We start from the raw sequence: 27,626 nt of genomic DNA on the forward strand, positions 1-27,626 counted from the left end.
AGATTTGAACACCTCAAAATTCAGGAGTGCTCAAGCTCAGTTTGGGCGGCTGTTACTTCATTTCTCCCAAATCAAATATACTGATCCACTGTAACTTGCTATAGAAAAAGTAGGATAAAATTGAGCAAGAAATGCTTCCCAGTGGTTATTAGGACTGGAATTGCTATTTTCAACAGCCATTGCCTTTTTTGTGTGTTTGTTTGTTTAAAAGGAAGACAGTGATATTGCATTGGCAAGTTCCCCATAGAAAGAAAGAGTGGAACAAAAGAATAATAAAGGCACCTCAACTTTTCCTCATTTATGTAGGACAGTCTTATAATATGCATCCAGATATCCTCCAATCACACAAGCTGAAAATTGTTCCACTTTACTGCAGTTCTGTAATCATATGGGAACCAATCCTGTCTGTGTTCTGTGCACATCTAAAATTCCTGCTGAATGACCTGCCCTGGGAGCGAGTTACCAGTGACCCAGGGCTGCGGTGGAAGGAGGGTGCAGGTGTGGGGGGGAGAGCCCAGGGCTGGGGCAGCAGGGGGGTGCGGGTGGTGGGGGAGATCCCAGGGCTGGGGCGGCGAGGAGCCCAGGGCTGGGACGGGGGGCAGCCAAAATTTTTTTTGCTTGGGGCGGCAAAAAACCTAGAGCCGGCCCTGGTGACAACAGGCATTGGCCACTGCCTCCTCAAACCCCTGAAGTGTCTTTCTCCACCCCCACCCCCAATAGTTCAACACCACTGAGGAAATCCTTTTGCTGCCAATGCCAGCTGGCTGCACTGAGCTGGATGAGAGAAACCCCATAATTCTATCACAGGTTCATTTGGAAAGGGAAGGAGGGTCTATAGACAATGCATTAGGAGAGATGTGTATGCCATTACTTGGGAACCCCCAAGTGGGGCAGAAGTAAAGGAAGCCTGCTGAATAGAAGGAGACATGTGGCTGTATCAACTCTGTGTGTTATTCAGCTCTGTGCAGAGATCCTGCACAAAGCCTTTGTACCATTTAACTCTTATTTCAAGGGCTTAAGTAGAATGTAAGTCAACATTCATCCCAGGTTTATGCACTTCCATACATGGAGTGATGGTTAATGAGTGCATTGAACCTTGAAGCCATGGCTTCAGTAGATGTGAGGCTGGGTGTGAACATTTTACACAGCTCTAGGAGAGAGGCTTTACCAGATAATTCCACCTCGGGCCAGTTAGTTTCATGAAAATAACCAGCCAGGTGTTTGGCTGTTCATTAGAAATTTCTCTCTAAGCTTCTCCATCCTCTTTACCTCCTGTCTCTGCCATGGTACACAATGCCTGCACTAGTCAACGATGAGAGGATCACCAGCCAGCCAAGCCTGTGTTAACTGAGTAATTAAATCATTTCTGTAATTACTGTCATGCATTTATAAATTATTTAGACCTGCACATTCTTTCTGTAAGTGACACACGAGAGTGAATACATAGAAAAGAATGCAAAGAAAAGAGAAAGGGGGGGGGATAAATAATAATAAAAGCACTTATTTATATAGCACTTTACATTTTTAAAGCACTGCCCGGACAATAATTAAGAAAAAGGTAGAGTGGCAAATAAAAAGAGGATCTGATAGAGAGAGACAAAAGAGAGTGGAGGCCGAAAGTGGGCAGGGAGCAATATCGGAATACACACACATGCATGCAGTGGCCACCTGGTGCAGCTAATAGTTTGGCAGTAAATTGTGCCTTGCTGTCTGCAAAGTTACTATAGCACGGCTCTCTAACTCTAATTTCACTGCCACTACTGAATGCCTGTGAGTTTGGAAGTAAGGTAGGGGAGCCAGTTACACAGAAAGTGAGCACCAAAACGAAGTTGGGGGACATGATGGAAAACTGAGCTGAGGGTAACAAACATACACCTGGAGGGGCCAACACCTCCATCTCAGAGCCTCGGTGCTCTTTTCTTCACTCCTCTCTGGCTCAGAAGCGTGGCACTGATGATACTGCCAGCTTTCTGGAATCTGGCCAATCAGCCCGGCATGAGGACTGCATGAGTCTAACCTGCTTGTGGCTGCAATTCTCTTGTCTCTCCCTATCCCATCCTAAAACCCATGAAACGAGCAGTGGACCCGGGTGGTTCAGCACCATGGACAGCCAATGATAATTGCTGACATTTTCAAAAGTGACTGGTGATTCTGGGTCCCTTGATTTTTGAGGGCCTAACTTGAAACACCCTAAAACAGCCTGATTTTCAGAAAGAGCTGGGCACTCACCCTCTGATAATCAGCCCGCTTTACAATGACCTAAAATTGCTAGTCTTTTGAAAAGGTTGGGGGATGGTAATAAGTTATTAATAAAATAAAATAATAATAAAAACCCTTTTAGTAAATAGATTTCTCTCCTTATCCATTCCTTTCTTCCCTGCAGGTATAGCGATCTATCACACACACAAACAACATTAGGAGAACTCACTAAAGATTGCAGAGTCAAGCACTCAGAAGTTAGGAAATGCCAGAATTAAAGTTGCCTTTCCAATCTTAAATCAGCTTCCTCGTGCATATGAATTACAATATAGTCTTTATCACATACTATTTTCTGCCATAAGACACCTGTGTGACAGCCAGGGCTGCTCTGCAACGCCCCCTTCAGGGTCACAGATGGTACGGCAGCCACTCCTGAACAGACTGCAAAGTTTGGCCATCTGCTTGCGGCAGAATAGCCTGTGCTGTAAGCTTGGCATCAGTCTCTAAACAGTCCATTAGCAAAATAGCAACTCAGGATTCAGCTGTCTGTGCCTTCAGACAGAGAGAGAGAAAAACCCTTCAAAAATGTAAGTGTTTAGTTGCAGTGCTTAGGGCCAGGCCTTGGTCTGGGTTAGCCCTGAGTTTCTCCTCGTTTGTATCACTCAGCTCTGCTCCTGAGCAAACCCAGCAGGCCAGTTAAGAAGCCTTGCCTGTTCCTGACTGGTCAGTATTGCCTCCTGGCCCTTCTAGGCCTCTGGAAGACTATCTTGTTGGTGGCCCAGTCTGAGTGGATTTTCCTTGGGTGGGGAACATCAGGGTGCTGATGCCTCCAGCAAGGGGAAGAGAAGACCTGATAGACCCTGTCACACACCTCCAGCCACAGAATGGTCTCAGGAACCCAATTTCTCTCCCTCCACAATAATGCCACCATCCCGGAAAAAGAAGTCTGTATTCTGGTGCTATGAACCGGACCAGTGTCATACATGACAGCATAGGGTTGCAATGCCAGATACCACTGATGAGTAGTGTCCTTCAGAGCCTGCCACCATTTAAGGGATGTACAGTCTGTTATTAAATCGAAGGGAGCCCCCAAAAGATAGTAGTGTAATGCCCCATAGTACAGTTGACGGCCAGGCACTCTTTCCCGATGGTGGAGTATCAGGCCTCTTGTGCTGCGGCTTCTCGTTTAGGTATAGTATTGGATGTTCCACCTCCTGTAGTTTTTGCAACAGCCCTGCTCCTAATCCATCTGTGGAGGCTTCAGTTTGTAATTTAAGTAAGAACGAGACATCCAGATGCCATAGCATAAGGTGTTGATCAAGGATATCCTTTATTTTGCTAAAGGCTTTGTTATATTCAGTTGTCCACTGGCCTGTTGGTGTGCATCGGCCTTCACAATGGTACTGCACCTGTCACACAGTGGGGCACAAACCTTTAGTAGTAGCTGGCTAGACCCAGAAAAGCCCCATCTGTTTCTTGGTGGTGGGAACTGAGATCTTCCTCAGGGCCTCTGTTTTATCTTGCAGGGGTTAAACCCAGCCATTCCCTACCAGATACCTGAGATCGAGTTTCCTGCATCCTAAATTTAACTTTTTTTTATTAGCAGTGCGACCAGCCTCTTTCAGTGATTGCAACACAGAGGCCACATGTACCAGATGTGACTGACAAGTTGTACTAAAAATACCTACACTGTAACTACCAAATAGGCTGCTACGAACTGGGTGTGGTGGCACAGGACTTGGTCCATAAGCCTCTGGAATGTGGCTGGGGCCCCACGCTGTCCAAAGGACATGGTCACAATTGAAAAAGCTCAAGATGTGTGGCAAATGCTGTCTTTTCTTTGGAATCCGGGGCCAGAGGTGTTTGCCAGTACTCTTTTGTTAAATCAAGTGTGGTTATGTATTCAGTCTTCCCAAGGCAGTTGAGGAGTTTGTCAAAACATAGCATCAGGTAGGCATCAGATTGTGATACGGATTTAAACCTCCAGACGTCCATGCAAAAAAAAATTGAGTGGTCCAATCAGGTTTGGGAACCAGAACCACCGGGCTATACTGAGGCTCTTAGACTCCTCAGTGACACCAAGGTCTAACAGGGTCTGTACCTCCTGCTCCATGGTTTTGCAGAGCTACTCAGGAATGTAATAAGTCGCATGCTCCAGCTTTGCCTCTGGGCTGGTTTGGATTCAGCATTCCATAAGATGTGTACACTCTGGCTGGGTGGAGAACCCATAGTAGGTCAATAATTTCCTGGCTTGCCAACATAAGTGAGGAGGAAGACTTTCTGCTATTAGCACATCTTCAGCACTTCTTGGCTCTTGTATTTGGTGGCCAAATCCCCAAGGAGATCCCTGGGATCTGTGAACAAGCTTTCTTTAGCCCACCAGGATTTTAACATATTTAGGTGGAAGATCTGGTGTTTCTTCTTTTTGTCCAGACAGAATATTTCATAATAAACTTTTCCAACTCACTGGACAACCTTACAGGGCCCTTGTCATTTGATCAGAAGCTTGCTCTCCAAGCTGGGAAGGAGCAGCAGCACATGGTCCCCTGACTGAAAAATCTTCTCCTGAGCTCTTTTATTATACTGTTGGGCTTGGGTTCACTGAGCCCACAGGAGATTCTCCTTCACAAAGTGTCCTACTCGTTTGAGACACTCATGCATCTCCAGGACTTGCTGTAACACGTTTTGAGAATGTGGTGGCTGCTCTTCCCAGGCCTCTTTAAGGAGGTCCAGGATCCTTGTGGCTGTCAGCCATATAACAGTTCAAATAGCAAGAAGCCTGTTGAGGCCTGAGATACCTTTCATATGGCAAACAGGAGATAGAGAAGTAGCTGATACCAATCCTTGGGATGGGGCAGTCATCATAAAATTTATTCAGCATTTACTTAAGAGTCTGGTTAAACCCTTCTACCAGGCCATTGGCCTGGGGATGGGGAACTGAAGTGCAGAGGGGGGTCTAACCTTAACAAGCTGCCATCCCTCTTGCATTAGCCAGGAGGTGACGTTACACCCTTGTTCTGTGAGGAGTTTGGTAGATAAGCCTACTCAGGCAAAAAGCAGGATTGACACCCTTGCTATGGCCTTGGCAGTTATCAAGCGGAAGGAACTGTCTCCTGGGAATAGGTTGCATAATCCACCACTACCAGGATATACTGGTGCCGCCTTGCACTTTGTTCTAATGGCCTCACTATGTCCATCCCTACCCACTTAAAGGGAATGCTTATGAGCAGTAAGGGGACCAAGGGAGCCTGCAGATGTCCCTTAGGTGCTACTTTTTGGCATTCGGGGCAGGTTGCACAAAAGTTTGCCACCTCCTTGTAGACCCCTGGCCAAAAGAACCTGGCTAGCACCCTTTCTAGGGTTTCATCTCTGCCCAAATGACCAGCAAAGGGGATGAAGCATGCTAGTCATAATACTTCCTTTTGAATGCATTGGGGCACCAAGAACTAGTGGCCTATCTCACCAAAAGTAAATCATTCTGTCATTCAAAGGAGAAAATTGGGAAGTGTGAGTATCCTACACAATGCTTCCACTAACCACCATGAGCCGAGCATACACTTCTCTAAGGGTGTCATCTCCTCATTGTTCCTGAACCAAAGCAAATGTCCTAGTCAGTACCATTCGGTCATCGGAAAGAGAGTTGTCCCGAGGTGGTTCTGGTGAGCTGCCAGCTGGCTCATCAGCTGCCAAAGCAGTTTGCAACCAGGACTTCCTGGCTAATTATTGTTGTTTCTGAATCTTCTTGGGTCATGATCGGCCATCAGAAAGGTCAGATACAGCAATTGGAAAGATGTCAGACAATAGGACCAGAACGGCATCTTGGGTCTCCAGGTGATGCGGTGGAAGGAGGAGCGTTGCCAGTCCTTTCCAATGATCACTTCCCGTGACAAATTGGGGGTTATACCCACTCAAAGTATTCTGGCTGGTTCCCTATGTTCAAATGCACCCAGGCCATGGGTTAGGAATGAATGTCCCCGTGGACACAGGTCACATGCACCAGCTCATTTTCTTGCCACTCTTCCAGATCCAGTAGGGTCTCCCGGACCAAGGTCTGGGAGCACCTGGAGGCTATTAGTCCAGTCACCATTCAGTCCCTGAGTACTACTAGATTTACAAGTGCCTGGCAACAGCTTTCATCTGTTTGGCCAGAGATACCCCACCATTATAGAGTCCTACTCTATAAGGGGGCAAGTGCAGCTGACATGCCCCGGCTTCCCACTGCAGAAACAAATGATTGGCTGACTAGTGGAGGCTCCATAGCTTGGCCCCAGGTAAGACTCTGTGTACTTCCCCCTGATGGTTCTTGAAGTGGGATTGTGGGGCACCTTCAAGGTTCCACTGGGATCCCACAGCCCAATGGCCCTTTTCTGGTACCCCAGGTTGACTCCTCAGGAAGTTGGGGCCGGCCCTCACCAGACTTGGGCCATTCACTCTGGCCAGACCAAACCTGCTTCCATAAAGTCCCCAGTGAGTTGGACGGCAACTCTCAGCGTGCTGGGATTGTATCTGCATACCCAGGTTGGGATGGTAGTTGGCAAAATATCTAGGTAGTGTTCAAGTACCACCGACTCCAGAATCTCGTCCAGAGAGCAGCATGTCAACTGGACTTAGCAGGTGGCCCAGTCCTTTAGCCACTAAGGGTATGTCTACACTTACCGGGGATCGACGCTGTGGTGAGCGATGCACTGGGAGTCGAAGACCTGCTAAATCAACCGCCGATCACTCTCCCGTCGACTCCGGTACTCCACCGGAACGAGAAGCATAAGGTAAGTTGACTGGAGAGTTTCTTCCGTCAACCCAGTGCGGCACAGACACCGCAGTAAGTCGACCTAAGCTACGTCGACTTCAGCTACGTTATTCACGTAGCTGGAGTTGCATAACTTAGGTCGACTTACTCCCATAGTGTAGACCAGGCCTGAGTGACAGCCCAGGGTTGTGCCCCCAGTGGGAGTAGTTCTATGGAATCAGTGCTGGTATATCTCAGGCAATACTCCTAGTTGGTCTAAAACAGCAGCTTTCAGGGTATCATAATCCTCGCAACTTCATCACCTTAGGCCCGGTAGGCCGCCTGGGTTTTCCCGGGCAGAAAGAGGGCTAGTTGCGCAGTCCACATGGTCTTCTCCAACTGAGACCATGGACTCCCCACTCAAATGTAACAAGATATGCCTCAGGGTCATCAGCGGATTCCCAATTTGAAAAGGGCAATACCTGGGGCTGAGGGAGTCACTTTGGAGTGGGAGCAGCCAGTGATCCATTCCAGTATCACCTCCTGAAACTGCTGCTGCTCTAGTTAAAGGAGCACAGCCTCCTGCTGCCCTTCCAGGAAAAGCCACTGGGTCTCTGCCTGGGCCTGCTGGTGCTGCGCTAGGATCTCCTCCAGAGTTCCCCTTTATGAAAAAGGGGGAGTCAATCCCACTTCTGTTACCAAGCTATGACAGGTAGTGCTGCTCTGCAATGCCCCCTTCAGGAAACATGTGGTATTGCATCTGGACTCCACCTGAGTCTGCAAAATTTGGCCACCGCTTGAGGCAGGGTAGCTTATGCCATAAGCTTGGCATCAGTCTCTAAACAAGTGGCAAAGTCAAGTGGCAAAATAGCAACTCAGGATTCAGCTGTCTGCCTTTAAACAAAAAAGGAAAAAACCCTTCAAAATGCAAGTGCTTTAGTTGCAGTGCTTAGGGCAGGGCAGGGCCAGCCCTGGCCCTAATGTGCTTCTCCTCTGCCCCAGTTTCACCCAGCCCTTCCCCTGAGCGAAAGAAGGCAAGCCTTCTTAACTGGCCTGCTGGTTCCTGATTAGTCAGTAGTTCTAACTGGCCCATCTAGATGACGGTTGTGTTGGCCGTGGGGTATGAGTGAATTTTCCTTGGGCGGGAGTGTCAGGGGGCTGATCGCTCCAGCAGGGGGCAGAGAAGGCCTAATACAGCCCGTCACACCCTGCCTCATTCTGTGCACAGGATGGATGGTACTCACATAATGAGCAGCTATTCAATATTGTGTTTTCTCCTCATTGGTCAGTGTGTGGCCCTAGGCCTTAGTTCCTGCACACTAGTCAAACCCTGCTCTGTGGCATTAATATTTTCCTCACTGTTTTTCTATGATGCTTTTCACAACAGACAGTTGGTCTGATGCTTAGGGCAGTGGTCTGGGAGCCAGGAGACCTGAGTTTGCTTCCCATGAGGCCTTGGGTAGGTTATGTGGCCTCTCTGTGCCTCAGTTCTCCATCTCTATAACGGAGATAAGAGCACTTTCCTCAGAAGGGTGTTGTGAGGATAAACACAATAAAGATGATGTGACACTCAGATATTACAGTAATGGGAGCCCTATAATTACATAAGACTATATTTGAGTGCTTCACAATCATTAATGATTTTATCTTCACAACACGCCTGTGAGAGGAGGGGTTACTGTTATCCCCATTTTACAGATGAGACACTGAGGCACAAAGATTAAGGTCAAAAGTATCCACTCACTTTGGGTGCCCAGTTTGAGACACCCGGGACCCAATTTTTCAGTGTACTGCACATTATATAGCAGTTTATATGTTCAAAGCAGAGCTCCCATTGACTTCAGCTGTAGCTGGGAGCACTCAGCACTTCTGAAAAACGGGCCCCAGGGTGTCAAGCCAGGCACCCAGACAGCATGGAACACACAATGAGTGACCATGTGTGAAAAGTTTGGTTTTAGTGACCCGCCCAGCAATACACAGGAGCTCTGTGGCAGAGGCAGGGATAGAATCCCATTCTCCAGAGCAGCATTCACTCACCTTAACCATGCAACCATCCTTTCTCTTCCCACAGTCCCCTGCCTCTTTCACTACACACCTTCCAACTTCTCCAACAAATGAGGCAGGGATCCTACAAACAACAGCCTCCTTTACTAGACAACCCTGATTCTCCCCCAGAACAGCTCCATCCGTCCTGTGCACTGAATGAGGCAGGGGTCCTGTGGAAAAAATGGTATGTCATCATGCAATGAAAGTCTGTCTCATAATGCATATGCACAAGGGGAGCAAATTAAGGTTGCTCAAGTCAACCTTACCTCTGGCATTTCCAAACATCTGAGTGCTTGACTTTGCAACTTTAATAACGTTCTTTTAATATCGTTTGTTGTGTGTAGTTTCCTAATTTTTTTAAAAAAACAAAAACTGAACAAACAGAAGTTCCATCCTGTGGCAACAGAGTGACCCCCACATGGGCCATCAGCCGTGTTGGAACTTCTAGATCCACAGTCAGACCTTTGCCATTTCAGCTAATGCAGGAACTGATAGAGGACGACAACCTACTCTATGTGGACCAGCACTGGAGGGGGATGAAACACTTGGCCAGTGGGTTATGTAGATATTTGCTGACAGCAGAGGAATGGTGAGACTTGAGAATCTTGGGTTCCATTCCAGGTTCTGGTGGGGAGTATGTTGTAATGGGCACAGACTCTGCTGCCTATATCCCCAAGCATGACTCCTTTGTCCCATCTCCTCCAACCTGTCCCAGTCCTATCTCTTCCCTACCCTGGCTCCTCATCCCAATCCCATTCTTCTCACCTAGACACTCCTCAGGCTTCTCATCCCAATCCCTAGGCTCACTCCCCAAGGCTCAAGCCCCCAGGATTCTTGCCCACCCATTCCCAGCTCTTTCCATCCTGCCTCCTTGCCCAGCCAGTCCCAGTTTCCCCACACCCAGCTCTTCATCTGATCTGTGTGTGTCTCTCTCTCTCTTTCTCTCCCTCCCCTCCTGCCCCTGCACACACATTCTCCTTTCCCACTGATTCCCAGTCCCAATCTCTTTACCCAGGCTTCTCATCCAATCTCCGTGTCCATCCTCCCCAGCCCCAGCATCTTTACCCAGCCCTCATCTAATCTCAGTCTCACAACCACCACCTACTTGCCTCCCAGTCCCCCACCCTATTTCCCTCCCTGAATCCTAGGCCCTGGTTCCTTGCCCAGACAATCCCAGTCTCCCAAACCCAATTCCTCTCCTCCCCACACTAGCTATCAGTCCTAGTTCCTGGTTTGGACTTTCAGGAAGTTGGGGTTATCAGGGCTGCACCTCCCCTAAGCAGAATTTAGGTCATGCCCATCCTATGAGTGCAGAAAACTCCCACTCTCCTGGGATCGGTAATAGCAGGAGCTTTAACCTTGATGCTGTTGCCACAGTCTGTCATGGCTGGTTGTCTCCTCTTGACTGGGAAGATGTAGAGAGGGGTTTCATTTTTAGGGACACCATCCCCATTGCCAGGGACTCTTCCGCTGGTGCAGGTGAGGCCAAGTACCAGGGACAACACTGACAAATTAAAGCTACCTTGGCTTTAAACAGAGTTTAAACGGTCACAGCAAACTGCATGTGCTTCGGCAAATAGGCCTTGCCACCTCCTGCAAGAAGTCCATGTCTTGCTTATGGATGCAAAAACATCCTGGCACTGAAACAAAGTCCAGAATCTATCAAACCTATGCTGTACCTGTATTGCTATATGGGTCAGAAACCTAGAGCCTCTTACAGGCAGACTTGGAGCAGTTAGAGGCATTCCATAGGCACTGTCAGCACCACATCCTGAGCATAAAGTGGTTTGACTTTGTGTGAAATGTCAATTTCGCAGAGATTTGGCCTTCCTGCGCTCACTCATTATATTCAAAAGCAGCACTGCATGCTCTTTGGCCATGTGGACTGGATGGACAAAAACACCCCAGCACGCCGTGCTCTCAAGCGCTCCATCAACGTGTGAAGGGGTGCATGCCCTCACCCTAGCTGGTGCCGTCCACAGTGCCACTGCAGAGATTTGTGGATTCACAGGATTGAGGCAGATCTGGGAACGTCACTACATTACATCAACTGTGGTCACTCTGGCTGGCTCAATGGTCGTCAGTAGACTGCATGTTTGATCATGATGCTGATGGGCGATGACCAGGAGAGGTCCTGGAAGACTGGAGAAGGGCTAATGTAGTACCCATCTTTAAAAAGGGGAGAAAGGAGGAGCCAGGGAACTATAGACCAGTCAGCCTGACTTCGATACCTGGGAAGCTACTAGAGCAATGTACAAAACATTCAATTTGCGAATACCTGGACGCTGAAGGGGTAATCACTAGCAGCCAGCATGGATTTACCAAGAACAAATTGTGCCAACCAGCTTGATTTCCTTCTTTGACAGGGTGACTGATTTGCTGGATGAGGGAATGCAGTGGACATAATATACCTGGACTTCAGCAAGGCTTCTGACACAGTCCCACATGACATTCTGATAAGTGAGCTGGAGAAATGTGGGCTTGGCAGAACTACCATTAAATGGATACACAATTGGTTAAACAACCACAAACAAAGAGTAACTATTAATGGAATGATGTTGAATTGGAGGAAGGTCTCAAGTGGGGTTCCACAGGGATCTGTTCTGGCTCCGGTGTTGTTTAATATCTTTATTAATGACCTGGATGTAGGAATAGAGAGCATACTGATCACGTCTGCAGATGACAAAGCTGGGGGATTGCCAATACTTTGGAGGATAGAGCTAAAATTCAGAGGGATATTGATAAATTGGAGAATTGAGATATACACAACAAAATGAAATTCAACAAAGACAAATGTAAGGTGCTACACTTAGGGAAGAAACACCAAATGTACAGATACAGAATGGGGGGAAACTGGCCTGGCAGCAGCACTGCTGCGAAAGATCTGGGAGTTGTAGTGGATCACAACCTCAACATGAGTCAGCAATGCAATGCTGTTGCAAAAAAAGCAAATGCAATTTTAGGTTGCATTAACAGAGGCATAGCATGCAAGTCACAGGAGGTGACAGTACCGCTCTACTCAGCACTGGTTAGGCCTCAGCTGGAGTACTGTGTCCAATTTTGGTCAACAATGTATAGAAAGGATGTAGAGAAACTGCAAAGGATCCAGAGGCGAGTAACAAAGATTATCCAAGGGATGGAATGCAAGCCATATGAGCAAAGACTGAATGAACTGGGTATGTTCAGTTTGGAAAAGAGGAGATTAAGAAACATGATAGCAGTCTTCAAATACCTGGAAGGCTGCTGTAAAAAAAGATGGAGAAAAGTTGTTTTCTTTTGCCACAGAGGGTAGGACAAGAGGCAATGGGTTCAAACTACAGCATAGCAGATTTAGATTAAATCTCAGGGAAAATTTCCTAACTGTAAGAACAGTAGGACAATGGAACAGACGGGCCTAGGGAGATTGTGGAAGCCCCTTCACTGGAGATTTTCAGATAGTCATTTGTTTTGGATGGCTTAGAAACAACAAATCCTGCATCTTGGCAGGGCATCAGACTAAATAACCCATGTGGTCCCTTCTAAACCTATGATTCTATGACCAGCTCCTCCTAGAATAATATTTCCTGCACACCAGAGATATTCAACTACCCACTATTAGAGACTACAGCTTCTTCTCCTGAATTTTAGAATTTTATATAAAGCATCACATTGACTGCAACTAGAATAATTCATTAATCAATAAGTAGCAGTTAGAGCTTTGCCTTTGTAGATCCCAAAGCAATTTACAAAAGTATCATTATCTCCATTTTGTGGATGGAGAAACAGCAGTAGAGACTTACCCAATGTCATATAGCAAGCCATTTGTAGAGTATAACTCTGGTCTCTGGACTCCCAGACCTGTGCCCTATGCATTGGCCACAATGCCTCCTTGAGATGAATATGACTGGTTTTACAATGCCTTCCTTTTCTCTCCTGCCTTTACATTCTCCACCCAACTCCGCTGCCCTTATTTCTTCCCTCCTGCTTTCTTCTGGAACTTTACGTTTCTCATTAGCATAAGGAACCTTGGAGATACGTGGCATTGCAGCACCGAGAGGAAAAGAATCATGTCAGGGTTTGTTTGTTTTATTGACTCACAGGTTGTATTTTAATGAAACTTTTTTTCTTTGATCATGTTAGGTTTGGAAGAAGGACTCCTCCTTTCTAGCTCTCCCTCCCCCATTTCTGTCTCTCTGGCCTGCTCTTCTCTCTCAGCTTGTTCATTTTCTCTTCCCACCCATCTTAGCTAAGGCAGGATTTTTCCCTACAGTGTATTTTCCAGTTTTATCCAGTCCAAATCTGAAATAGTTTAAGTGATGGGGTTACCATCTTTCCCTGAGGAGACTACTCCACATCTAATAGAGCTTGCCATTTGGAAAATTCTCTTGATATCCTGTTTAATGATCCCTTTGCTCAATTTCTTCCCATTGCTCCTAGTTACACCTCGTTTAGACCACCTAAACTGTTTCTCTCTCTCCTTGGTATATATCTAGACACAACACATTAGTTACACTTACCTGTAGTCATTATTTAGTCAAGCTACAATATACATATTTAGCTCTTTTAATCTATCTTCATATAGCAATCCCTTAAAGCCCGCAAAAGAGTTATATACTACAATCTTATCTCTTCCTGTACCCTCTGTTTTTTCAGGCTGTGTGTATTTAATTCCCTTAACTTCCCTCATAGTCCTTTCCCTCTAAACGTGGTTAATGAAGCAAATAAAAGGCAAACAGAATAAGAGATTCCCTGGAAAGAGTTGTTTCTCTATGTCCCGTGGTTACTGAGGAATGACATGAGGATCTAAGGCAGCAGCACTGGTCAATTTCACACTCCAGGTTTTCAATTTCATTTTGAGGCCTGTTTGGGGCAGGGAGAAATTTGAGTGTAATTAATTCAAATTTTGTGAGACAAGTATCTGCTCAGGGTTGTAATAAAGGTCTTGCCTGCTCCAAAACCAAGAAACTAATCTTCTCGTCTGGCTGGGGATGGCACAAATTGATTTAATACTTCAGGGTTTTTTTATGAGTTATAACAACTATTACAATAAAAATAGTTTTTCATTGTTAATTACTAGAGCTGGTCAGAGAAACTTTGATGGAACAATTTTCCATCAGAGAACATAGTTCCAGCATAACTGAAACACTTTGCAAAATCATGTCAATTACCCTGAAATTTCATTTTAGAGGGAGGGGGGAAGAGGAAAGTAGTTCTGAGAATGTTGAAACATCCCATTTCAATATTTTCTGAATGAAATGGTTTGATTTTTCCTTTCAAAATGACTTTTTGTTCCTTTTTTTATTTTGTATTATATTATTTATAATAATATATTGGAATTAAGTGTGTTAGCATCAGGAAAAGCAAACAACAAAACTGTGTGCAAGAGACTATATATAAAAGTCACACACACACACACACACACATACACACACACACCTCACACGAAATGGACAAAAACGCAGAGAAACCCAGTAAAAATAAATATTACATACAAAATCTAAATTAATGCAATATTAATTATGTGAATTTGAACAAAAGCAGTTAGGCAATACAAAAGTTAACGTTCCATCAGCATAGTTAATTCTGCCATGTTACATTTAGTGTTTATCATATATGCAGGAGTGCAAATAGGGCAGTACCCTCCAATATGCAGTACTGGCAAGAGATTTTTAGCGGGTATGAAAAGACTTGGGGCTAGGGCCGCCCCCTGGAGGGGGAGGGGGTGGGGCTCTGCTCTGCTCCTTAAAGGAGCAGAACGCAACTAGGGAGGGCATTCATTCTTTAAATGGCTTTAACAGCACAATACATATGCTAACAAACTTAAACAAAGGCTTTGTTTAAGTTTGTTAGCATATGTATTGTGCTGTTTGGTCAGGAGTCCTCAGGAGGGAAGGGGTAGGAGGATGGAAGGTGTTTAAACAGTGTTTTTGATCCTGTTTCTCCCCATTGGTCTGAATTATCCATGACATCCATACTGCATCATAGATTCATAGATTCATAGATTCTAGGACTGGAAGGGACCTCGAGAGGTCATCGAGTCCAGTCCCCTGCCCGCATGGCAGGACCAAATACCATCTAGACCATCCCTGATCACATCAAGGCCAAATCATTAGAGGACTGCCTCTGCTTGCACTGACCAGAGGATGTTTGGATTCTGATGTCAGCCCAGTTCTGCAGCCTGACGGGAATCAGGTGTTGTCCCCAGTATACACAGAATTCTTCTTTGCAGCCAAACTAGTCTAACATGCATTTTGTTAACTGGAACTGGAGCATCAAAACAAAGAAAACAAATGCTTTATTTTCCAGCTTTGTGGGTGAGAGAACTATAAGTGAAGATTATAATGCCGGACACTGATGGCCTTAAACCAGCTGCCTCAGGAATCTGCCAAGAACTTTGCTGAAAATATGTTCCTCATCTTAGCAATGGAGCTAAGACTTATCACACATCTGCCGACCTTTATTCAAATGAAGCTCCTCCTGATTTGACAGCTCAGGCATTGTCAGTTTCATCCAGAACAATTTACAAACTTGGAACCTAATCCTGTAAACCTTAATCATTTGATCAATCCCATTGAAGACAATAGGACTATTTGCATTAGTATGGACTACTTCTGTGGACTGGTAAGAGTTTCAGGACTCTGTTCTGTTCGTATAAAGGAAGTTGAATCTCCCATTGAAATGCAATGTTTGGGTACAACACCATAATGCAGTTTAGGATACAGTTCTCCTTAAAATTTGTCTTTTAATAAGTCATACATATGCTGAAATGGTTCCTCACCCAACTCCCATATTCCATATAAACAGACTGAATACTACGTATTTGGGGGGAAAGTGAGTAGTTAAGCATGTTGATGTATGTATACACAAAGGGGGGTGTTGGAGGTGATGGGGAGAGCGTGGGGACCCCGGGCTGGGGGAAGGGCGGGGAGGAGTCACCTGCCCCCCCTTGTGTCCCTCCCATGAGTGCAGTACCAGCAAGAAATGATTTCTACTTGCACCACTGCATCTATGTATCAGTCTAACCAGTGATAGATATAGGTATAGATATGCACAATGTAGCAGAGTCAGTCTTATGTTTGGAAACTTACTTTTTTTATTTCCTACCTTTTTTAGCTCAAATTTTTCAATTTAATGTTGCACTAACATAGGTTTTTGCACTTGGATACAAATTTGCTCTCTGAGAGGCGACACAGTGGGGGACATGCAGGTTCGAGTGCCCCCACCCCAGCAGCCTGCCTGAGCGGGAAGTGGAAGGGATGGGGCCAGATCCTCTTCCGGCCGTGCTGGGACACTGCCTGGTGCAGCACATCAGCTGCCTGGGGACTTACTTACCCTGTTCAAAAGCTGCACACAGGAAGCTTGGTAAAAGGGTTTTTACATTCACTGGGCCCCATCTTTAAGCCCCCTCATGGTCCTACCAGAATTTCCCATAGAAGTCAATGGGCAACATACAATAATAGGACGACATTACTCTGCCAAGGAAAGACCTATGGAAGGGTAAAAACTCTTCAGACAACTCAGTGGACCAAATTCTGCTCTAAGTTACACCAGTGTAAATCTGATCTGATTGCACCACAATCAATGGAGTTACTCTGAATTTATACTGGTATAATCTTAAATTGGAATTTGCCCCATCAAGTTTAAACTCACAATTTTTCAGTGCTTTGGGCCTGGTGGAGTCATCTGTACTTATGCAAAGTGACTGTATAATGCCACCCTTCCGCTCTGTTAGTGTTTTACACCCATTGTGCACAGGTGTAGATGACTGCACGAGGTGCAAGGCAGTGGATAATCAAGGCCACAGAGTTGTTGCCTGAGTTTCCTCTCAGATGGAAAAGGCTTGGGGGCTATTGTACAGAGAGCTGGGCAAAAAGGGGGGGGGGAGAAATCCTTTGAGAGTCATTTATTCAGCAATTATTTTTTATTGAATCAATTATTTGCTGAATATCACTTGTCCATTTCTAAAGCTGATCAAAGACTGAGAAACATATTTGTGATTAATTTAGTCCCAAAAATGAAAAAAAATGGAAAAAAAATATTCACAACAAAAAATTCAGCCCACCCAAATTCCACAGTCTAATAGAACTCACTCCAAGGAAATGTTTCCTTACTATCCAGTTTAAGTCCCCCCCCCACCCTTATTCAATTACATCCAATTATGTCTTGTCTCTCTCAGATCCCCTGAAAGGTGACCTGCAAAGGAATAAAACGGCTTGTACTCTTGTTTGCTTTGTGATGTAAAAAGAAGACCCGAAAGGGTTTTGTCAAAAAAGAGTTGTTGGCCCAGATTCTTCCTGGCACCAAGATATAACTCCAGCTATACTGACTCTATACCAGTTAAAAGATCTCCCAAGCTGGGGGAATTCTCAGCTGAGCAGAACAGTCTGGTCAGAGCAGGGTCAAACCTGAGGCTGGGAATAGCGGAGAAGTTTGTAGTCAAGTTCCAGGATGGGGTCGATACCAAGGATCGGAGGCCAAGTCAGGCTTCAGGATCCAAGTCAGGAGGCAAGATTCAAATCAAGCCAAGGTCAAAACCAGGAGTTCAAGAACAGGAATGGTTGTGGAAGCTACAGGAAACCCACACTGTTGCCTGGACAATTCCTAGAATGCCTCTTGGGTTTATAAGGGGTAGGGAGCCAATCAGGAGCCATGAGACTGCTGTCTGTCAGACCCCAAGAGCTGGGACTTCCCCTGGTCTATATCCAGAGCAGATCATAGGTGGCAGCATGGAGATGTCCACTACCTAGCAACTCTACAGGGACAAGTTTGAGACCTGCCTTGCAGTTCAAAGGGAAACAGGCCTGCTGTTTTTTCACATTCGAAATTCAGGTCTTGTCTGCAATGGTATACAATGTTGACTGAAGAATTAGTGAAATTATGACAATACAATACAAGAGAATGAAAGATGTGCAATTGAAATTAGAAGGGGTTGTTAGCCAAACTATTTTGGGTTTTTTTGTATGGGGGAGAGGGGTTGGTTTTATGTTTTGATACTTTGGTTAACACCTATTTAATCCAATAACTAATGACCACTTTGGAGAGAGGATGGTTTTATTAAAGTTTCAGCACTTGTACTCTTTCCATTAAAATGTGAGAGTTCATAGTAAACATCCCTGAGATCCCCAAGTGATTCTCCAGCTAAACGAGTGAAGGCAAAAAGTAAAAAACACAATGGTCATAAATGGCCACAATACATCATAAAAAAGAATAAAATATTTTAATCCTTTGCAGATCCCTTTTAGCAACTCCCTTCTCTCCTTGATCTTTGTCTGCTTCATATAATTCCTGAAGAATGACCTGAAGAAGAGCTATGTGGAGCTCAAGAGCTTGTCTCTTTCACCAACAGAAGTTGCTCCAATTAACAAATATTATCTCACCCAGCTTGTCTCTCTCCTATAATTCTACACAGTTAGCATTTTTCCTATAGATGTAATTCAGCCACACTATACACACTTAGCTTTTTTAATCTCTCCTTGAAAGTGACTCTCTCCACGCACATAATCATTTGGCCAAGTGAGATTCCATCTGCAGACCACTGGCTAGGTTATTTCTCAGGATACTAAACCCCACTTTCCTGATCTGTAATGGAAGAAAGCCAATTTCTACCTTGTCTGCCATGATCATGGAGGAGCCTCCGTGGATGCCAAGGATGGGCGTGAGAGTCTGGGCAGAAATGAAGTCCAGGATCTGAGCAATGGCTTCCTGGTCTGTGTCATCAGCAAACACCACACCTTGAACCTTCCGGTCTGACATGAGGTCACAGATGCGGGTGATGATGCTCTTGGGATCTGTCTCATTCATGGCCACCAGTTCCACTCGGGGCACCACTGAGAGGTGGTGGAAGTCATCTTTCTCGTGGGCGTCCTTGATGGCCACTTCGTCTGAGGTCCCCACCAGGATGACAGCAACGCCGATACTGGGGTGGCTCTTCTGGGCACGGGCCCCACCACCCGTCGTCGCTAGGACTGCCAGCACCAGCCAAAACTTTGGAGAATAACACTCCGCCCTGGGCCTCATCTTCAGCTCTTACACTCCCTGAGAAGAAAAAAGAGAGAGAGAGAGAGAGAGAGAGAGAGAGAGAGAGAAAGAAAAGGAAGAGATTAAATGATTACATGATTAAATGAGGTACACAGAGGTCTTCCGGGGGTACCATCAACTCATCTAAATATTTGCCTAGTTTTACAACAGGCTACATAAAAAGCACTAGCAAAATCAGTACAAACTAAAATTTCATACAGACAATGACTTGTTTATACTGCTGTCTATACTATACACTGAAATGTAAGTACAAGATTTATATTCCAATTGATTTATTTTAGAATTATATTGTAAAAAATGAGAAAATCAGCAATTTGTCATTAATAATAATAATAATATATGGAGATATACTTATCTCCTAGAACTGGAAGGGACCCCAAAAAGTCATTGAGTCCAGCCCCCTGCCTTCACTAGCAGGACCAAGTACTGATTTTTGCCCCCCAGATCCCTAAGTGGCCCCCTCAAGAATTGAACTCACAACCCTGGGTTTAGCAGACCAATGCTCAAACCACTGAGTTATCCCTCCCCCCAGTGTGCTGTGACACTTTTGTATTTTTATGTCTGGTTTTGTAAGCAAGTAGTTTTTAAATGAGGTGAAACTTGAGGGTACACAAGACAAATCAGACTCCTGAAAGGGGTACAGTGGTCTGGAAAGGCTGACAGCCATTGCATTAGACCACCTCCTGCTGGATCAGACTGTTAGTCCATCTTGTCTGTTATCCACTCCCTGAGCCTAATCCAAAGCACAATCAACAGGAATCTCTCCATTAACTTCAGGTTTCAGAGTAGCAGCTGTGTTAGTCTGTATCCACAAAAAGAACAGGAGTACTTGTGCCACCTTAGAGACTAACAAATTTATTTGAGCATAAGCTTTCGTGGGCTACAGCCCACTTCTTCGGATGCATAGCATGGAACACACAGCAAGAAGATATTTATACATACAGAGAACATGAAAAGGTGGAAGTAGCCATACCAACTGTAAGAGGCCAATCAATTGAGATGAGCTATCATCAGCAGGAGAAAAAAAAACCTTTGAAGTGATAACTTCACTTGGTTTTGAATCAGGCCATCTGACAGCAGCAGCCTTTACTTGAAAATTCAGAGGGAGGGGGAAGGTGTGTGGGGGGGAATTGGATGGCTTAAGGGACTGGCCAGAAAATACAGAGCACATTATCTGTAAGCCTGCATTTCATCTCAGACCCAAGTCAACAGTGATTGAAAGTTGTTGTCCTCTAACTGACATCCAGTTACCTATGCAAAATGAGCTGGAGATGTCAGTCCTATGTCTAAATGTGTGTCCCCAACAGGGGTGAAAGTAGTTTAAAGGACTTACCGGTACGCCGGAGTCCTGAGCGGGGTGTGGCCTCAACAGGAAGAGGCGGGGCCTTTCAAGATTTAAAGGTCCTGGGGCTCTGGGTGTGGCTGGGAGCCCCAGGGCCTTTAAATCACCCCAGAGCTACCAGCTGCAGAGGCGGCTGGGAGCCACAGGGGCGAATTAAAGGGCCCAGGACTCCGGCTGCCGTGGAGCTCCGGGCCGTTTAAATCATCGCGGGAGCCCTGCCGCTGCTACCCCGGGGCAGCAGGGCTCGGGCTAGGGCTGGGGTAGCGGCGGCAGGGCTCCAGAGGCGATTTAAAGGGCCCAGGGCTCCAGCCGCTGCGGGGAGCCCGGGCCCTTTAAATCACTGCCGGAGAAGCCGGTCCGGTCCGGCGCAGCATACCAGCTCTTGCCGGTACGCCGGACCAAACCGGATCGGCTTACTTTCACCTCTGGTCCCCAACACAAAAGCAATTATCACACAATTGGCACCAGTTTGCCCACATTTAGGTACTATAAGCAAAGAGTCCAAAGCCTACTTAGGTCATGGATTCAGAACTCCCTTCTCAGCTCTCAGTATAATCCTTCCAGGTCAAGGCTGAGGTGTATTGGCAGGAGCGGTGTGTGCGCACACTGCCATGGCCCATTATCCACTTACCTTGGGGATAAATACAGGACTTCAATCTGTGAGACTGTCATTTGGGCCCCTTTCACCCACGCTAAATTCACTTATTTAAAAAAAGGGGTGGAAGAGGGGGCCAAATGTTGACAGTGCACATGGCCAATTACATATTGTTCTAGTATGGGGGAGATTTTCTTTCCTATCCCAGTTGGTGACCCTCTTTGCTGTGAAGCACAATAATAAATAGACCTCATACATTTTCATTTCTAGCTAGTGTATCCACAGATGTTACTATGATTCATAACCTGCAAATGTCTGTTCTTTTTTTAAAAAATCATGGAAGTTAGAAATGGAAGAGTCCTATTAGGTCATCAGTCCATCCTTATGCAGGACCATTCTCTACAGTATAGTTTATAGGCTTTATCCAGTCTCCTCGTAATAATCCTTAGCATTTATTTAGCACTTTACAAACCTTAACTAATTAATCTTCCCACCACAGAGAGGTTTGCTCTGGACTAGCCTGTGGCCATAGAGGAAGTCAGGAGCAGCCGGAATTAGAATACAGGAGTTCCTGGTTCCCTGTCCCATGGTCAGACCAAACACCCACATCACTTTCTCAAGCAGTTGCATGTATTTCAGGTTATGGAAGACTGTTCTTCAAACCTATTGATCTCATTAAGCTATTCACCTCAAGGTTCCATTCTGCAATGGTTAAACAAACATGGCGTACACCAAGATGTCTTCTAAACTGCACCAGCTGCTCTCTTGCCCTGGTATTGTGGGAAAGAGTAAATCATAGAATCATAGAATATCAGGGTTGGAAGGGACCTCAGGAGGTCATCTAGTCCAACCCCCTGCTCAAAGCAGGACCCTGCTGGACCTGTCTATACCATTCATTATTTTGCATACCTCTATCAAAATCTCCTCCCCTCACCAGTTACACAGATAGATATTCATAACAGCTGTAATGAGACTGGCAGGACCTTAGAGAATGTACAACCCGCCCTCCTTTATATGTTCTGTTATCCTAAACAGAGCCAGTGGCTAACAGGTCAGTATTGCTTGCATTGTCACCTAAAGGCTAGTTTTCTGCCCTGATATGGAGGAGACCTAAGTTCAGTTTCCTGGTCTCTCTTGCCCAGGACAGGCAGAGAGTGCACACGCTGCATTAATATTATGAAATTAATAAACAGATAATAAATATTCACAGAAGGAACCAAATCCACTTAAAGGCTGAAAGGACTGTGGGTGTGAATCATCAATCGATTCCAGCCTTTCTACTGGATTCTCCTTCTGAGAACAAGCTCACAAGAAGGACCGAGACACTTCAAGAGTTCAGCAAAATGAACAGCTAACTTCATTCCAGCAGGACTGTTATCCTCCAATTACAAGTTGCTAAATTAGATTCCTTCACAGTGAAATGTGGTCCCCACTCCTGCGATGCTTTATTAACTTTAATGCACTCTATTCTCGCTCACTCGCTCGCCTTAATGTTATATTTGTTCTCTTTAAAATACATCTCCTGTGATTTCTCTACTTATTCTCACACATTATAATGCACTTGGTTATGCAATGGCTAGTTGTGATGCCCAGAGAATAGAATCTAGTTTTACAGCGCACCTCTTTCATACTGACTTGTTTTCCTGAAGGAGGAAATGCTGGCCAACACACCACCGTTACCTCCATTTTTCTTCCCATCAAATCCATGGAATCTTTAACTTCTGCCTGGATCGGATGGGCAGAAAGGAACTCAGCAACTTACAGGTTACTCCAGAGAGGTTTTAGGACTGATAATCCCACAATCCAGCAAGCCTCAAAATGGACAAGATAGCCAGGAATCCCTGCTCTTTCAATGGGATAAGTCATTTGCTTCTTTCCCTAGTAGAGAAATTAAGACATTAGACCCTACAGTCACAATTATGTAGTTCATCACAGTTTCTGAAATGTATTATTCCCCCACCCCCGCAAGGCCTGCATAGTTGGGTTCGTGGTGCTAAGCTTTGCGGGTCAGTGACTGCAAAGAGTGTTCCTAAACATTTGCTCAGATTCTAAGGCCTGGTCTACACTAGGAAATTAGGTTGCTATAACTACGTTGCTCAGGGGTGTGAAAAATCCACACCCCAAACAATGCAGTTAAACTGACCTAACCAGCAGTGTAGACAGCACTACATCAACAAAAGAATTCTCCTATCAATCTAGCTACTACCTCTCGGGGAAGTGGATTACCTATGCCAATGGGAGAAATCCTCCCATTGGCATAGGTAGTGTCTTCACTGAAGTGCTACAGTTGTGCCACTGCAGCTTTTTAAGTATAGACAAGCCCTAACGTGTTTGGTTTGCCTGTGTTTGTAACCTTTATTATCCACGTCTCGTGTGAACAGGTTTTATTCACACAAATGTTCAGGTAATGGCTGCTACTCACGCTAATACCTCTGTTCACATATGACAAAGGGTATTTGTGAAAGAACAAGAATATTCCTTGTTCATTGTTTTTAAACAACAACAACAAAAGAATAAAGTTTCAATCATCCAATCAAGGAGCAGAAACAAAGGGAGCCGTTGATGGACACCCCCACTGGCTGAAAGTTGTTCGTATAAACTATTCACTGAATATGTGCAAATAACAAATATCTGTGCAGAAATCAGGATAGGCTCACTAGCATAAAAAGGGCTACATTAGTTAAATAATGTATTCACAATACTACCAGGTTTAGCATTCAAGGAGTTTATCCTCAGAGGTGGAAGTTAATGCAAAATATCACTGGGATATTGTATAAAATTTCTTTAAAATGGCTTTTCCGTAAATTATGTGGCATATTCAGGATACACAATGGTGCTCTGTGTGGGGTTTGGACCTCGTTTAGGGTAGCAAACATAATCCTCTTGTGGTTTTGCCACTCCTGAGCAATGTGGCCATCCCAAGTTCAAGCTTGGCCAATAAAACATTTTATCTCAGAGAGAGAGAGAGAATATACCAGAGTATGGTGAGCTAAAATGGTTTTATAGCCTATAATCTGACTTCACCCACCATTAAAATACAGACACCCCTTTTCTTGAAATGCGCTATCTAGTTAGCTTGGCAGAGCAATGTTACACAACAATTGTTAGGACAGGAAGGGAAGAACAACTTCTCTAGTTGAAACTGCAAAGGGAATTTAAGTAGGCAGAAAGTCATTACTCAGGTTGGAATTCGGCCAGGACACAAGAGCTAATACACTTAAAAATGCCATGGGATCTTCACTTGACACTGTATTTTTATACAGATTACATCTGAGACAAGTATTAATAGAAAATTATATGGAGGTGTGGACAAAGTACAGCTCAGTGATTGCAGATACTTCTATACAATATTTCAAAATACGTCAAGTACACAAACAGCTTATCCTTCATCTAACAAATGTAACTATGAATAGGGTGTCATTAGAACAGTACACAAGGTAACTAGCTAATCTTGTAGGCTGGAAAACAGTTACCCAGATGGAACTGAGGGCAGAGTGAGGCCTGCGAACTGGAATTTCGTTAGCCATTCTTTTGGTAATGTAGGGGGAGCTATCCAATACAGCTCATTTCCCCATAGCTGTGTCGGCTGTTGAGGCAGCAACAGGCAGAGGGGGAACCCCAATGAGCCCTACCCACCCCCCAGCCCGAGGCAGCAGCAGGAAGGGAAGTCCCAACATCCCCTTGCCTCCGCCAGAGAGAGAGACAGGAAGAAAAACCTTGGAGACCTCTCTCTGGGCTAGGAGGAAGATGCTTTCTGATGCAGGAAGCTTCCCCTGCTCTGCACACATAGCTGAGTGCACAGTGCTTGCTATCAGGATACCAGCTTAGGGGGAACCTTGCTAGGAAATTAGTTCATTGCTGACTCAGGAAGAAGCACATCACCTATTCAACTGCCAACATCACTTCCTACAGCACCTCAGAAGTCTCGCATCCAAACGCTTTCTAGGCCCTGCCGTGCTTAGCCTGTGAGATGGAATGAGGTCACAGTCCCATGTAGCATGGCTTCAACTTCCATCATCATAACCATAACCCTAATTCCATTGCTAAACTCACTTCTGAATCAAATCTAGCCCTGACCCATCCCTAATCATAAGCCTGATTTTGGTGCTAACCATAACCAAATGCCCTACCACAACACTAACTATAGTCACCCTCCTGAGCACAATGCTAAGCATAAACTTAACTCTAATACAGGGGTTGGCAACCTTTCAGAAGTGGTGTGCCGAGTCTTCATTTATTCACTTTAATTTAAGGTTTCGCGTGCCGGTAATACATTTTAACGTTTTTTAGAAGGTCTCTCTCTATAAGTCTATATATAATATAACTAAACTACTGTTGTATGTAAAGTAAACAAGGTTTTCAAAATGTTTAAGAAGCTTCATTTAAAATTAAATTAAAATGCTGATCTTAAGCCGCTGGCCTGCTCAGCCCGCTGCCAGCCTAGGTTCCATTCACTTAGCCCGGCAGCGGGCTGAGTGGGGCCGGCAGCCAGAACCCCAGGTTGGCAGCGGGCTGAGCGGGGCCGGTGGCTGGGACCCCAGCTGGCAAGGGGCCGGCAGCCAGAACCACAGGCCGGCAGCCAGAACCCCAGACCGGCAGTGGGCTGAGCGGGGCCAGGGGCCGGGACCCCAGACCAGCGGTGGGCTGAGCGGGGCCAGCACCCCAGACCAGCAGTGGGCCGAGCGGCTCAGCCCGCTGACGGTCTGGGGTTCCATCAGCTGGCTCCTGCCAGCCAGGGTCCCGGCTGTCGGCCCCGCTCAGCCCGCTGCCGGTATGGGGTTCTGGCTGCCAGCCCCTTGCCAGCTGGGGTCCCAGACACTGGCCCCGCTCAGTCCGCTGCCAACCTGGTGCTCAGGGTGGGGGGTGGGGATGTGGGGGGTGCAAGAGTCAGGGCATGGGCTGGGTATGTGTGGGGAGTGCAGGAGTCAGGGCAGGGGCTGTGGGGGGGCTGGGTATGTGTGGAGGGTGCAGGAATCAGGAATGGGGTCGTGGGGGGGATGCAGGGGGCTGGGGTGCAAGGGGGTGCAGGGGTCAGGGCAGAGGGCTGGGGGGGTGGGCTGGAATCAGGGGGGTGCTCCCAGCCCCCTGAGCAGCTCACAGCAGGGGGCTGGAGGGATACGCCCCACTGCTACCCCCCTTCCCCCTGCCTCTTCTCCGCCTCCTTACCGGTCTGAGCAGCGAGAGCGCTGGGGCTGCTCTTCTCCCCTCCCTCGCAAGGGCCATTGGCTGCAGGGAGGGAGAGGAGGCGGGGCTCCATGCAGCACGCTGGGGGAAGAGGCAGGGGAAGGAGAAGCTTGGCTGCCGGCGGAGCCTGCCGTACAGCAGCAGCCGGCAGGACCAAGCTTGCTTCTGCCCCCTACCCCCACCAGAGAGAGTGGTAGGCGGGGGGCGGAGAAGAGTGGGCTGGGTCAGGCAGGATTTTTAATGGCACACTGCTGCCTGCCAGGGTCCAGCTCAGCCTGCTGCCGGGGTTCGTGCCGTCTTTGGCACGCGTGCCATAGGTTGCCGAATCCTGCTCTAATATTAACCCGTTGCTAACCCTGAATATAACCTTAACTGACCCATGCTTAACTTCTTAACTTAGTCTGTACTATGACAGACAATGAATACAAAGACAACATTCATGTTTCAGGCTTAAGCAGATCACCAGTGGGGTCAGGAAGAAATTCACCTCACCACTGGTATCATACAGTACAATTAGATGCATTATAGGTGTTTACACCTGCCTCTGAAGTATCTGGCATTGCATATAACTGGGGACAGGATGCTGGATTAGCTGAGCCATTGGTTTATTCAAATAGGGTAAAAGGTGGGATACCATACTAGACAAGCCACTGGGCTGTTTTGGAAAGGGAACTCCTATGTTTTTACACCAAAGAAGAGTTGTATTTCTATGTTTACATGGTGGAGAAAAAGACTTGAGTATATTTAATCTTTTACACTAGCTGCTCCCCAAATGAACTGTGAGATTGGAGGAGAACTCGGGGAAGAAAGGGGTGGGACTAATGGGAGCCTTAGCTCAACACACTAACCTGTCAGTTCTGAGAACTGAAGTTCAGATCTGGTTTAAGTCATATGTCATGTTAGGTGGCTTTAAGCAGACACCCAGGATTGAAATAGTAGGGGGATGCAAGTCAGGATTGTGATCCATTCGCAAACTTGTGTGACAGTCCTGTGACCAAAGAATCCCTTAATACTAACTGACAATAGGGTTACAGGAATATCTTGATTCTGGTATGTACATTCTGGTTCAACAAAGAATGTCATTTGAGGACTTAAATGAAAGCCGGGGTAACACTTGTTACTAATATTGTTGTGAAGTGTATGTAGAGATACAATGTAATACTCCTGGGGAGATTCTGCACATGCAGAATTCATGTCTCCCGCAGATTTTTTTTCCCTGCAGAAAATACATTCTGCTGGAGAGACACTGCAGTTTTTTGCCCACAAGGGGCTGCTTTGGCACTAGAAGAGAGGGCAGCCAGTTCACGGGCTGGAGCAGTCAGCTGTGGATAGGGAGGGAGCAGACTGCATTCCTCACAGCACCCTACCCACAGGGCTAGGTGAGGAGGCACAGGATGGTGGGGGAACAAAGCAGGGCACACAGAGCTGCTGGGGTTCACAGACTGGGGTTCAGAAGGGCTAGTGGAGGGACAGACTGGGATGGGGGCACAGGAGCTAGTGGGGTGACAGCATTGAGC

At 46.1% G+C, this 27,626-nt stretch overlaps 1 protein-coding gene across 1 annotated transcript in view; it reads right to left on the minus strand.

The window, feature by feature from the left end:
* Positions 1-18,967, minus strand: part of GRIN2B (glutamate ionotropic receptor NMDA type subunit 2B) — a 227,847-nt gene extending 208,880 nt beyond the window's left edge. Inside the window, exon 1 of the mRNA XM_024193868.1 lies at positions 18,557-18,967. Within this exon, the coding sequence (XP_024049636.1) occupies positions 18,557-18,967 (411 nt within the window). The remainder of the gene's footprint in view (positions 1-18,556) is intronic.
* Positions 18,968-27,626: the final 8,659 nt, after the last annotated feature.

The sequence above is a fragment of the Terrapene carolina genome, unplaced genomic scaffold (genome assembly GCF_002925995.2).
Source record: "Terrapene carolina triunguis isolate 2854851 unplaced genomic scaffold, T_m_triunguis-2.0 Scaffold68, whole genome shotgun sequence".
In the NCBI taxonomy this organism is placed as follows: Eukaryota; Metazoa; Chordata; order Testudines; family Emydidae; genus Terrapene; species Terrapene triunguis.